Source organism: Aulonocara sp. 'chitande type north' Nkhata Bay, linkage group LG14 (assembly GCF_057382095.1).
Source record: "Aulonocara sp. 'chitande type north' Nkhata Bay isolate Kocher_YH1m ecotype deep benthic linkage group LG14, A_spYH_male_GT1.1, whole genome shotgun sequence".
NCBI classification, from domain to species: domain Eukaryota; kingdom Metazoa; phylum Chordata; class Actinopteri; order Cichliformes; family Cichlidae; genus Aulonocara; species Aulonocara sp. 'chitande type north' Nkhata Bay.
Window position 1 is genome coordinate 36,946,207 of NC_141357.1, and position 13,716 is coordinate 36,959,922.

General features: G+C 44.5%; 1 protein-coding gene across 8 annotated transcripts in view; it reads right to left on the reverse strand.

Moving 5' to 3' along the window:
• The window catches only part of LOC147315181 (alpha-actinin-4-like), a 54,641-nt gene that overhangs the window by 1,135 nt on the left and 39,790 nt on the right, over positions 1–13,716 (reverse strand). The window contains exons 7-22 of one of the 8 annotated variants that reach the window (XM_086262454.1): positions 13,552–13,633; positions 10,082–10,167; positions 8,669–8,761; positions 8,438–8,563; positions 7,507–7,611; positions 7,021–7,168; positions 6,784–6,934; positions 5,828–5,936; positions 5,540–5,680; positions 5,177–5,359; positions 4,739–4,873; positions 4,128–4,307; positions 3,752–3,898; positions 2,064–2,144; positions 1,194–1,259; positions 121–279 (exon numbers count right to left, since the gene is read on the reverse strand). In XM_086262454.1, coding sequence (XP_086118580.1) covers positions 121–279; positions 1,194–1,259; positions 2,064–2,144; positions 3,752–3,898; positions 4,128–4,307; positions 4,739–4,873; positions 5,177–5,359; positions 5,540–5,680; positions 5,828–5,936; positions 6,784–6,934; positions 7,021–7,168; positions 7,507–7,611; positions 8,438–8,563; positions 8,669–8,761; positions 10,082–10,167; positions 13,552–13,633 — 1,992 coding nt within the window. Of the gene's footprint in view, positions 1–120; positions 280–1,193; positions 1,260–2,063; positions 2,145–3,341; positions 3,375–3,751; positions 3,899–4,127; positions 4,308–4,738; positions 4,874–5,176; positions 5,360–5,539; positions 5,681–5,827; positions 5,937–6,783; positions 6,935–7,020; positions 7,169–7,506; positions 7,612–8,437; positions 8,564–8,668; positions 8,762–10,081; positions 10,168–12,738; positions 12,825–13,551; positions 13,634–13,716 lie in introns of all 8 variants that reach the window. The other 7 variants (XM_086262446.1, XM_086262453.1, XM_086262445.1 and 4 more) reach the window with 7 other exon arrangements.

The window sequence follows — 13,716 nt, forward strand, 5'->3', positions numbered from 1 at the left end:
ACTTGTAGTTGTGAACACAAATACTCCCTCTGCTGGTGGTCAGCGTCCTGCTGCACATTTCTTTCTCCAGTATTTTTCTTGTCCAATCAAAAATGAGCACTGATGTCGTTCTGCACTCACCTTATCAGCAGCCAGGATCTTGAAGGAGGCGATGACCTGGTCCGCGGTGTCCCTGTCGGTCGTTTCCGTGGACATGAAGTCGATAAAGGCCTGGAAGGTGACGGCGCCGCTGCCGTTGGGGTCCACTATACCCATGATGCGATTAAATTCGGCTTCGCCCTGGCATCAACAAATTACAGGTTAACCCAGAAGAGACTGCGCTTTGAACTCAGGGAACAGACGCACAGTTACAGGAGCAAACTGAAGAGGCATTAGCCACAGCCAGAGGTTAGTCTGTGGTCATTTTATTTCATATTTAAGTCAGTTTTTATTCAAATGGCCAAAAAGGGACAGAAAAGTGAATAGATTTCTGTAAAATGAGGGGACAGCCTCACCGTTTGGAATTGTCTGGGAATCAGAAAGAGTACTAAAACCCCTGCAGTTTGTAAGCATGTAAAATATAGGGACTACCATTAAGTCCTAATGGGAGTCCCAATATGTGGTTGGGATGGAGGGAAAAAAAACAGACAAATGATGACATGAAGAGAAAACAGTGAAGAGTAATTTGGATGTCTACATGAAAAACATCAGCTTCCTTCAGTTAGTACTGATCATCAAGGATGTTAAAGTGACACATGTGACAAAAAAGGACAGGAAGTGAGAGCATCAGAGGGAGAGCACAGGGTGTCTGCAGGTATCAGGTCACATGCAAATCCACAAAATATCCAAACAGAAAATATTAGTAATAGTTAGAAATACTGAGCAATAATTTGCCTGCCTGGGTCCATTTGTTTGAATTAAGAGTTTCACTTCCTGGTTTAAATGTTATAAAAATATGAACAGGACTGATTTTGTCAGAGGCTAAACCTCCCGCAGGGGACAAAGCCCGACTTGGACGAGAATATAATGGAATAAATCAAAAAGTTCTAGCTTCCATATCCATATCCTGTCCCTCTGATTCAGGTAAAAGCAAAAACACAGAGCATCCTTAATTGCTTCTTTTGGGTGCTTCAAAGCTTGTGACTAATTAAACTGCATTAGGATATTTCTGGACCTGCAGACACCCTGAAAGAGCTTCATGCCAGCAGCAGTACCAGGCTGTTTCCTGTAGAAATGAGTAGAGCCCGGAAATCATCTGACATCATCTGTCCTGATCGCTTCTGCAGGCCGCCACAGCACAGGATAGGTCGGAGGGAGGAGGTGGTGAGTAGACAAAGACGGAGTCAGAGAGATACGAGGGACAGAGAGAAAGCAGCAGAGTGAAGGATGGACAGAAATATTGAGATCAAACAGTGAGTGAGTGAGAAAAAAGCCATAAAAAGCACAAACAGTTAACAGAAAGTCTCGCAGCAAAGTAAAAACCTGACGGGCAGACAGACAGCTGAGGGGTGGGGTCCGTTCAGAGAGTGAGCTGAAGCAGCACAAAGCAACAGAGACCCCCGGTGGACAAACAGGGACGCAACACCTCCATGAACCTCCATGCCGATGGACTGAACCCTGCCTGAACACAGAGCACGGCAGCAGGCTCTGAGCAGGAGCACCGACTGATCACTGACCAGTTTCACTTCATCACGCCACAGAGTATCAAAAATAGAAACCTCATTTAGTTGACCTAATTATTAATACTGTAATTGTTCAACCTGCTTATCCAATTTTATTTTATGTCGAAATAGTTTCTTTTCATTTTTGTCTATTTCAGGCTGTTTCTGGTTACTTTTTTTTATTTGCAATGCAAATTTTTATGGCTTCAAAACATCAACCATTTGTAGCCGGTGTGGAAAAAATAAAATCAATTAAGCTACAAATGTTGCTAGATGCTGAATTGTCTGACTTCTATATGTCAGTGTATAAAATCAGTAAAAGAAACATCGATTGTGATTGGCTGAATGTGGCTGTGATCTCTGCGCTCCTGCTCAGAGGCCGATGACGCCGGCTCTCCCTCCGTCCAATCCTTGAGCTCCTACCTGCTTGTCCTTCTCCACATCGTAGCCCAGACTGATCAAACAGGCCTTGAACTCCTCGGCCATCAGGGCCCCGCTGTGGTCCTGAGATCAGCCAAACACCCAATGACAGAGCACCGCATCGTGAGGATGAACCAATCGTAACACAGGGATGGTGGCGGTGGAGGACAGTGACCATGAGATCCACAGCATGCAGGGAGACGATGAAGACATGGAGGACGAAGGGACACACATTTATGGATGTTTAGACAATGTCGCCACACACACACAAACCCCCACACCCACTCAAGAGCTGTGATGTTCACAAACTGTCACTTTTTAATCTCCACCAATCACGAGCGTGAGTGAATAACAAAGACAGATGATCCCGGTCCTCTTCAGTCCAGAGCAGCTTGCATTCATGGACACAGCAATGAACTGTTGTGGTTTCACAAAAGACTTTCACTCAGAGATCCACTGTTTTAATGCAGTTGTTACCTTTTTATGCTTATTTTTTATGCATTAAATTATGATACATGTTAAGGCCTCAAAAATTTAAAAATTAATCTATATTTAAGGGAGAACAAACCTCAGTTTCAAAAACTGTGGTTTCGTCTCTGCAGCATTTTTAAATGTATATAGTTCAGAATTTAAATAATTAGCAAATCACTGCATTCAGTTTTTATTGAAAACTGACACAATGTTCCCAAATTTAGAGAAAAGTATCCATGCAAAGACTGAAATGGGGTCAGCGGGTTGCTACAAGTGCTTTCTTTGTACTGAGTGCGAAGAATAGTTCCAGTGTTGTGTCGTCAAGAAATAAACACACTGATGTGACGAACAAAAAGACTGACGGGTGAGTGACCACCGTGTCAGATAGTGGCATGAATGAGTGACACACACAGAGCGGCATGAGATGGTGAACGATGGCGGTGTCGTCCTCCTCTCTGACAGCTGAGAGCTTTCAATCATCACGTTTAACCACCGCAAAACACAAAAAATGACATCTGGTAGGTTTAGTTTAGTTTTTTTAAATGCAGAAAACAGCGTTCCAAAGGGATGACAGACATCTGCAGGTTTGCATGTCCAGTGAGGGGAAAAAGACCAAGTGCAACCCAAAAATAACACATTTCAAACCAAATGTAGCATTTCTTAGCCGATTTAAAACAAGTAGCCTTTTGCTAACTGGATGTTTCCTCACTCTTCACCCTCCTGGTAAAAGCCAGTCACCATCCGTGCCTTTTTTTAAATTTCACCAACACCGCCTGTGCTCGCGAGTGAAACATCAGGATGAGTACTTACATGTCTGGCTCCTCTCTCACCCCCATTTAAGGTCTAAACATCCAGTCAGTCACATTATAAATAAACAGGAAAAACAGAGGCCAAATCCTCACACTGAAAACTGTTCAGGAAGTCCAATTAACCACAACTAACCCACTGCTAACGACTATACTCTACACAGACAAATACATAAGATGCTTGGTGCATCATAGCTGGTCTACACCATCATGTATTGTATATGTAATGGTAAAAATCATTAAACGCTTCATATTTATAATTTTTAGATCAACACATGAAACAAAAACAGGGTTTCTCCTCAGGTTTCACTGCCAACCTAAACGCCCAATACTCTGTAATACTGTGAGGTTTGATAACAGGGTAACAGAACAGGTGTAATAAATAACCCGTGAGCGCAGAGCTCGGGCCCTGACCTTGTCAAAGTGGTTGAAGGAGGCGCGGTACTCGTACAGCTGCTCCTGGCTGATGCCCTTGGCGTCACGCGTCAGGATCTGGTTCTCGACCTCGTTGATGGTTCTGGCGATGGTGGTGAGCAGCTGCTCCCAGCCCACCCGGAGGTGCTGCAGTGATGGGGCGGGGTTGACAGGAGAGGTTAAGAACTGAGATGCGAGAGAGGACTCGGGTTTGACAGTGTCCTCAAAGGTTAACACAAAGCATGAGCTCGTTTTGTTACAGAGCTCATGCACACATTATGTCAACACAGCTGTCCTACTTTCAAACATTTTCATTTGGGAAGTGAAAAAGACTTCATTCATTCATTGCTGAAGGTTTTGTGCGCGTTTGCGTTACCTCCATCGTGTAGGAAGTGTACTGGTTGTCGAAGATGAGCGCCTCCTGGATGTGTTGGTGGTATCCCTCCAGCTTGTTAATTTCGGGTGTGTATGATATGATGCTCTTCTGGTATTCCTTCAGGTTGGTCAGCTGGTCCTCCAGGGTGCCGTTCATTTCAATGGATATCCTGCCAATTTCCTGCCAACACAAACACACAAACACCTGAAACGCTGACACTCGAACATATTTATAAAAACAAAAAACACTTTTCTAAATAAACTTTTCCAAATGACTGTAAGATTTTTTTTTTCTGTAAGGATGCTGAAGAGTTATCATTTACGGTTCCTGAACTATGAATAGACGAAGTACATTTCATTCCTCCTGCTCTCAGTAACGCAGTGTGCATGCACAGTGACGATCTAATCTAAACACAAAGCTCATGGATACAACATCTACAAACTGAAGAGCTCTTCAGGCTGTGGGTAAATCCTGCACCCTGTCTTACATTTGCTCTGTGAGTCCGTGTTTCACAAAGTGTCTGCAAAGTGACAAACTGCACACAGCTGAGCAAACGTGAAAATCTCGACATAATGCTGAGCACGTTGTGACTGTGGGGGCTGATCAGTTACCTCCATTTTGGCCTGGATGTAAGCGCCAACCGTGTTGGCCTGAGTGGCGAACGTGGCTCTCAGAGTGTCGTTGGAGTTCTGCTTGTTCAGCTCTTCCTGCAGGGCGTTGTCACGCAGTGGCACCATAGCCATCGCCTGCAAATGCACACAAAGAAGAATTAGAAACAACTGCACCCACACAAACGCACAAACATGAAGCACCAGCTGCAGAAAAACATTCAGTCACTCAGCCTGTAGAGGGCAGCGTTTTTAACACACTGGACAAAAGGTTCTTCTTCTATGTAGGGTTCACCGGGGAAAAAGCTTTTAAGAGGAAAAATCTGCGCTGCGTCATTAAAGCAGCAGACAGCATTAATAGTTTACTGCTCTGGCATGAATGAGCTACACGTTTATTGCCTTAAAACGATTAACGTCAGCCTTCGTTAAACAGCAGCTCACCTGTTCCCACTTGCTGTTGATGCTCTCAGGTGTGATGGAGGTGTACGGGTTTCCGCTGCTCAGCTTGATGCCGTTGCTCTGGGCGATCTTCTGCACCTCGGACTGGATGGACTGGATAGCCTCGCGCTCCTTGTTGGCCTCGGGCAGGGTGGACTTGAACTGCTCGTGGGCTGTGATCAGACCCTGAGAGAAGGAGGAAAGAAACACGTTTGCTGGGTTTTCCGTTTTTGTGGGATAAACGCAGCTCTGTGGCTTTAAATAGTAAACACTGGAACGTTTCTTTGGCTCAGTGCTGGACCTCCGCTGTATGTTTCATATGCTGCACTTGTTTATTCACCACTTGACTTCCCAGTTCCCAGATACCTGGATCTCCTCAATGTTGTGGACGATGAACATGTCCTGCAGGTCCTCCATAGCTCCCTCCATCCAGTTGTTGAAAGGTGCCGCTCTCTTGGCGTACTCCAGGTACAGCTCATCTATCGACTCCAGCTGCTTCTCTGTCCTCTGTCGGCAGGAAAACAGAAGACGGCCTTATTAAAATACATTTCAATACATTTTAAAATACATTTGATATTTCATTGTGTCAAATGATGATCCTGTCAAAATCCTTTTAAAGCTCAAAAGGTACTGCACAAACAGGCCGAATCGTACCTCCAGTGACTCTTTGCGTTTGTGGGTGAGGGCTCCCAGGACGTCCCACTGATCGCAGATCTTCTGACAGCGAGCGTTGACACTGGCGGCATCGTAGTAGTCCAGTTCACTGGAAAAGGAAGAAAAGAAAAAGGGGTTTTCCTTTGTCGAGCACTTCTCATGATCAGATTCACTTTCAGACGCACTTCTTTCTGTTAATCGACACCATCTGACTGTGAGGTCAGATTTTGGACGTCAAGCCTGGTTTAAAATTTTAGAGAGGGGAAAGGCATCAGGCGACTGCTCTGAGTCTGTGTCGATCAAACCAAAGTGACCTGACAGAAGCCTCAAAGCTGCTTCTTTATTCTGAAAAAATGCACAGGCGTCTCCAAAGAACACCGGAGCTGCTTCTTCACCACTTTGCTCTGTAGTTTTGTCCATTTCTGACTGAAATGTGAATTTAATGCAACTCGAGACGATGTTAAAGGAAGTTGTGAAAATAATGTGAGTGTTGGAAGAAAAAGAAGAAAGAACTGAAGTTAAAGTTGTTTGCCCCACGGGCGGTACATCTAAGAATTCAAATGAGAACAAAACGAATAATACTCCAACTGTGAAAAATGATCTGCTGGAACAGCTTATTACACACCAGCAGCTTCGGGCAGCAGCACAAACCATCAGTAAGTTTCAAAATTTAAACTTGTGCATATTTAGCAGCTTCATTACTCAGAATAAATGAACCCTGACGTGGAGACGAGAGCCATCGGGAGCTAGCAGCAAATGATGCTGCGTGTTTCACCTCACAGCGAGGCGCAGGTACTATGCTGACCACAAACCCACGTGAAAGGAAAGAATTATCACAAACTGTGAAGAATAGAGCTGCCCGACCTGCTTTGTGCGTTTATGCATGAAAGAAGCCACGAGGAACATTCAGGAACCGATGCTAATGAAGTCAGAGATGTTAGCGGCTCCACTCTTACTTGAGCTCCTGCGCGATGGCGGCGATCTGCTCCACTCTGTCCTGGTGGGCGGCCAGGTCGCTCTCAAAGGCCTCGTGTTTCCGGAGCAGCGCCTTGACTTCTGACAGGGTGCACGTCTCATAGTCTTTCTGGGTAAGCATGGCCTCCTTACCTGCATGCATAAAAGCCTCACTTATTCAGAGACGAGCATTCTGGCGTCGTGAAGACGTTTGCTTCACCGCGATGGAATTTACATACCGTCGGTCCAGGATTCATGGATGGCACACTTCTGGTGGAACTTGACGGCCAGATGCTCCAGTCTCTCCAGACGCCTGATCTCGCTGAGGATCCACTCCTCGTAGCCTTTCTCTGCTCCTTCCAGATTGTGCCACGCTTTGTTGATGTCCTGAGAGCAAACAGCAAGAGTTACTGTAGAGCAGAAACTCCAAACACAGTAAAACATCTCATACGTGCAGAAAAGTGTGAAAGAGGTGGTGTGAAACTGCTGTAATATTTACAAGGGAACTTAAAGCTGGATTGTTTGTTAAAAAAAACACAGAAAAGTAACTTAACACTGACTGTGTTAAACTCACTAAGCTATAACTGAATCAGTTTTTACACCAATCTTTAGAAATCCTCTGTTAGCGTGCGACAGGCTGCTTTGCGACTGATGATAATGAAGTTGTGTCGCGCAGCTTCAAGTGTGGTGTAACTTTTCCCATCGACTGTGTGCGAGTTTCATACCGACACCATGCGTCCTTCTGACGGCATGAAGGCAGGTCTGTTGCTGAGTCTCAGTTTAGTCTGCAGAGTGTTGAAGCTGATCTCCAGCTGGCATTTCTCTTGGACCTGCAGACAGGAACATCTCAGTGTCACTGGACACATTCAGCAGAGGAAAACCAACATTCATATGTGAGAGGGCACAGCGCTCTTATATGGCGATGCCACCAGGACAGATACAAAGGTTCCAGCGATTAAGAGCATAAACTCTTCAAAATGTTATCTGAAGTCAGAGCAAAGAAGCCGAAGAGCTGTTCATCTGTACGGGTTAAATGGACAAGACAACCCCTGCTGGTCACTGGAAAGAATGCAGGTTTAGAGAACCTGTGCATTTTCAGACATAAAATCAGAGCATTATAAGCTAAATGCATAGAATAAGGTCTTGGGAAAAGGGCTCGTGCTGCCACGCAGTGTGGGATTAACACACTATAATAACTGGTTCATGTGAATACACAGTATACAACTCTGCCTCAATTTAAATGCTTATAATAAAAGGCTGAAGAAGCTCTGTGCAGAGAGAGGTCAGAGTAACATGTGAGAAAATATTTGCAGAAACATTTTCCAGCAGACTCTGAGCCATTTCTCCTTGTTTCCTCTCCAGAGGGACACAATTATAACAAAAATGAACAAACACTGATGAACCTCAGTGGACCTCAGGGACACAAGCAACCACTCTGCAGACGCTACACCATGAATGAGTTTAAAAACCCCAGATTTTAAATGTCAAGAAGAATAATATTATTTTGGAAGAAAACAAATATTGAACACTGAGTAAGATTAATGAGATTAAACTTTCCACTACAAAGATTTGGGTCTGGCAGGCGATCCAGGAGTTTGTGAGCCTTTTTTCTTTGTTTAGAAATGCTGAGAACAGTTCACGCGAGGTTTTCTATACCTTGGGTGGTTTGTGCACACAGCGGTAGTCTCTGAAGTCCTCCTGTTTCACCTGCATGTCATTTACAGTCTTCTCTTGGGTTCGGTTCTCCAGCCAGGGGATGGTCCGACGGATCCACTCCAGGAGCTGGAGGCAGAGAGGACAGTGGTGAAAACAGGACAGACGAACGGGTCGTCCTCCTTTCTCCAAAGTCTGCCGTGCAAGTAAAAGATGGCATGTTTCGATACTCACATCACTGGCCAGTTTCTCGTAGTCCTCCATCATTTGCTCGTTCTCCTGGTTGACAGCCAGCACTTTGCAGATTCGATTTGCGGCTGTCTCAGCCTATTAGGAGGGAGAGTGATGAGTGGAGCTGGACATGACTGGATAAAACTCCATCAGAGTCTACTCTCTGAGCTCAAAGCTTCATAATAAAGTCACTAAACTGAGCTTCAAAATAAGTGTCTACCGCTGCTTATTAGTACCTCAGCCTGGCCTTTCATTGCAGCTGTGACAAACGCATTTTTGCTTTTCAAATCTGTGCGCACACTCCACACGCAGGCAGTGAGGGAGGAATGTCGAGCCAAGTTTAGGCACGTGTTATTTAAAATAAGGCAAAAACGCCAATGTAGGTCAAACCAGGGCTTAATATGACTGCTACAAACATGCTCCAGCTCTCGATGGTTAGTTCAATGTGCCAAAGTCATTCTGTGTGTATTTAAAACTTCATGCATCTCCCTTCAAAACCTGGGAATCAGTGCTTCTAGTTACAGTTCATGTAGCGCTGCAGTCCACGTCAGTGCGTCTGCCTAGGATATTACACTACTGTACCACTGAAATATAAAACACAGAATTTGATAAGCTGATTCAAGGTAATACCTACTGTACAACAAAACATCTGCATTTATGCTGCTCGTCCAATAAGCTTACAGGCTATGCTTTCACCAGAATATAAGACACAAGTCATATCATGTAAAACATTTAGAATAGTTTGAAAAGTGTTAATAGCTGAAAAGAAACTTGAGACATCAGCTAATGTTTCCCACAGTAATGAATCCAGACCGGTCTGGTTTCTCTAAACCACATCAGCAGCATGACCACCGGCGGTTTGCCGCTTTCCCGGAGGAAGAATCCTCGTCAATATAAAGTGTTTCATGTTCCAGCTGAGATATCCATAAATCGAAATCTGTGCATGATCTCAGTGGAAAAGAAGAAATTTAAACGTCAAAATCACCCACAGAAGCATGCATGGAAAGCAATCAGTGCAGGTGACCGCCGAGTTTAAGTCCAGCCCATAAAGTCTGGAGCATTTTGAGGGAAACAGCTGATGTCCAAAGAGCCGAGACAGAAGCACCAAAAGTTCCCATCATGCTCCTGCTCCGTTTCCTGTTCTGCAGATAATATTTGACTGAATTTGTATAAAACCATAAGTGCAGCTGAACTGTTGGAACGAGCGAGGAGAAACGCAAAGCAGCTCAAACTTCCATCTAATAAACGCTGGGCTGGAATTCCAGCATGTTGCTGTGATTTCACCTCTGATCTTTTCACACTCTAAAAACTTTAAATAACAAATGTGTTTTACCAACGATGGAAACTTTGGTGCATTTCAGGGTTTTTCTTCGCAGCGCTGAGTGTTAATGTGAGTCTGACGGGTGAGGAGCTCACCTTCTGTGCGCCAGAGAAGGCGTGATAGAAGCAGGAAACATAGGTCATTATGGCCTTCTCATCCGGCCTCAGCGTACCCACGATGTCTACGCATCACCCAGCAGAACAGAGGGAGAGAGAGAGACAGAGTGAAGCCAAAGCTACCCAAAGCTACACTTTGATTGCCCCCTGCAGGATGTGAGAGAAAGCTGAGTCAGGTGGGGGCGACGTTGAGCGCCCCCTCGTTAGTGCCACAGCTTGGAGTGCCTCCTGTCACCAGGAAGTGAGGGCCACCAGAGGAGTCCTCTGGAAGGGAATCGTGGGACGCTGGAGCCACAAGTTCAAGTGTGGGACACAAACAGGCATGAACTGCTTAATCCAGTCACTCAAAGCGGTTCATTCACTGGGTTCACTCAGCAGGGCAATGATGTCAGCACACTGACTGACTAATTCTTCTTCATCTTCAGAGTTCTATTCTCGTACTCAACTACAGCGTCTTCATCAACTGCAGGTGGAAAAATATTCTCAAATAACCAAGTGAACAAAATGAGAACGCAGCACAGCGACTGGTGAATGAAAACGCTTCCTGTGAACTGGAGCGGGCGCGATTTGTGTGACGTTGTTGAATAAATTACGATGCTGGCAAGAGCAGTAAATGTGGACGTTTCAGAGTTTGTGTTTGGTACAAACGCAGCGGTCAGAGAGCTAACGCACATAACTCACCAGCTAAAAACAAAACCTGAACTCGTGCCCATTTCTGACACACACACACACACACACACACACACACACACACACACACACACACACACACACACACACACCCCTCGTGAGACTGCAGAGGAACAAACAAGTTCTGAATGAGCCAGAAAATTAATTAGAGGAAGACGAGCAAACAAGAGACGCATCGATTGGCTTCCTGTCATGGGCCCAGAGGGAGGGGGGGGAGGAGGAAGGAGGAGGAAAAACAAGAGGGTAACGAGAGGACAGGGACGAAGATGATTTAATAAAATTTATGACAGACCCACTATGAATCTTTAACATCATATTTACTTGACTTTATCAGAGACATGCATGATTTGAAACCAAACTTTCTCCACAATAAGAGTTTTTACTTATAGATTTGTCTCGTGCACATTATGTTAAAAGTCTAAATTTCACTTTGAGCTGCAGGAATTTGATTCTGGAATTTTGAATTTAGCAGTTTATGAAAGTGTACAGAGTAAAGTGGTTTCTGGTCTTTGTGTTTGTAAAGACTGAGCTCGTGAGCCTTCCTGTAACATCTAAAGTTTATCGACTGATATCATCCGACTAGCTCCTTTGATTTTTTGCACGTATATTTTTATCTCGGTACATATCGTTCATTTCATTCTGCACATAATGCAGATTTTATTCTGTCTGTGTTATTCATCGTTATTAGTTCCTGCCTTTGTTTCAGCCCCGACTCTGCAGGATGGTACTCCAGTTTTGCCGTACTATTGTACAGACGTGCTAAAGGTAAAGCAGAAAGCGATACGCATCTAAAGCTTTTCAAATAACAGTTCGATAAGGTCACAACCTGCAGTGCCAGATGGGCCAAAAAGCCCGAGAGCTGCTCTAAAAAGGAGGAACTCCATCATTTAACGGGGCGGGTTCACTTCTTTGCATGCCATGTTCTCTGAATATTAGGAAGTGACAGTTTTTCCAAGCCAAATCTTAACAATAGCAGCCAACATGAACTGGAACTACCTTTTCTTCCTACATGTACATGAAAAAAAAAAAAATCTGCAAACAGTTATAATGAACAACAAATAGGAATGAAGTTGTGCTTCTGCATTTAGACGCTTTGTGGATGTAAAGGTTCGGTCTAACTTCCTCCCAACAGTGAAAAACTGCCAAAAGCAGTCTGATGCTAAATGTGTTTAAATTTGGTATAAGAGAAGATGTTGCATAGATCCTAATATGCTTCAACTCAGTGAATACACAGCTCAGATTAAAGCAACGTAGCTGGTGCATAACTGAATATTCTCATTTTGAGTTTGGGTTTCATTTGGCTGAGGGAACTGTTCCCTCTGGATCTGTGGAGAAAGTTTTTGGATCATGGTCAGAGTGGCAGAAGAAAATGAACCCTGATGAACCTCAGTGTGATACATGCTAAAAAGCTAACAGGGTCTCCTTTAAGAGGAAGTGAAAGCAGTGAGATTATCCTGAGGAGAGCGCCTCAGACCTGGATGCTTTTAGTGGTGGGAGAAAACAGAAACGTCGATCGTATATTTCAGCATTTTGTTTGCTGGCCTTGTCCTTTTGTTTCCTGGAAGGACTTTATTTTAAAGGATGGGGACTTCCACATGTTGAATCAGAGGTTTCTGTTCATTTTGTTTTGATTTTTAGTTTTTTTTTCAACCACAACTGTTCAAAAATGTAAAAATATCCATGGGAAAAGTTCCATCTGACAGATTTTAGCTAAAAATAAAACTAAATGCAGCTTTAGTCCACAAACTCATTTCTGTACGGCAAACATTTACCGCTTTCACCAGCATGCTAATGTTGAAATCGTTTGCGTGTTTGTGTCCCCACAAACCCAGCGTCCCAACAAACCCAGCGTCCTGGCTGTCGAGACAGAGCGTGGCCATGCTGGACAGGAAGCAGCACCTTGTTAGTAAAAGGAGGTTAAAGGTTGACGTTGGCTCAGAGGGTACCTTCTGTGCTCCAGAGAAGGCATGGTAGAAACTGGACACATAAGTCATTATGGCTTTCTCATCTGGGCGAGCAGTGTTCACAATGTCTACAAGTCGGGGGGAGACCATGGTTATGAAGACGCACACATACAGGCAAGACACAGGACAAGTGATTACACAATTACAACAAGACGCACACAAACTCATTTAACGAGCTGCTGTAGCTGCCAACAGCCTGACATGCAAACAACAAATACAACGACACACACACACACACACACGTAGACACACACAGCTCAGGTACAGTTAATACACAACTTGGATTTCTTTCTGTAGAGTTTGAAGCAAAAAGAAAAAGTGGCTTGTTATGACAAGAATGGATCCTGTGAAGGAAACGTGGATGTTCAACATGGTCACACATACAGATGAACACAGGAGGAGGAGCAACGTCGATCCTGAAGATGCCTCGCGTGTCCTGTCACCGAGAACCCGAACACGCTTTGGAGATCGGGCACATTTACATGCACACAACGCGGCGACAAACCCCGTGCAGGTCAGCGTGGAGCTACAGTCACATGTACGTGCTGCAAAGACGGACTCCCAGGAAAAGTCACGTAAACTCCTATTTGATGTTACAGACTGGTCAGAAATGACAAACTGTGTCACTGTTTTAAAAAAGAACACCTGGATAATAGTTCACTTTTGTCACACCACTTCCACATCTTACGTTATGAACAGTCACTTTGTTCTGTGCACGTAAACAAGCCCGTGATGTTTTAACACACGCAGTGACAGATCCGGCAGAGACGCACAGATCAACAGCCGACTTATTACCTTCTGCGTCCAACATCTTGGGGATGTCCAGGTGCTTCTCAGCCACCTCAAAGGCGTTGTTCAGGTTGGTTACAGGATCATCCTAAACAGCAAATCACAGACGGCAAACAAGCCAGTGAGTCGCTTCAGGCATTTGTAACACAACTTAACAACAGATATGAAAGC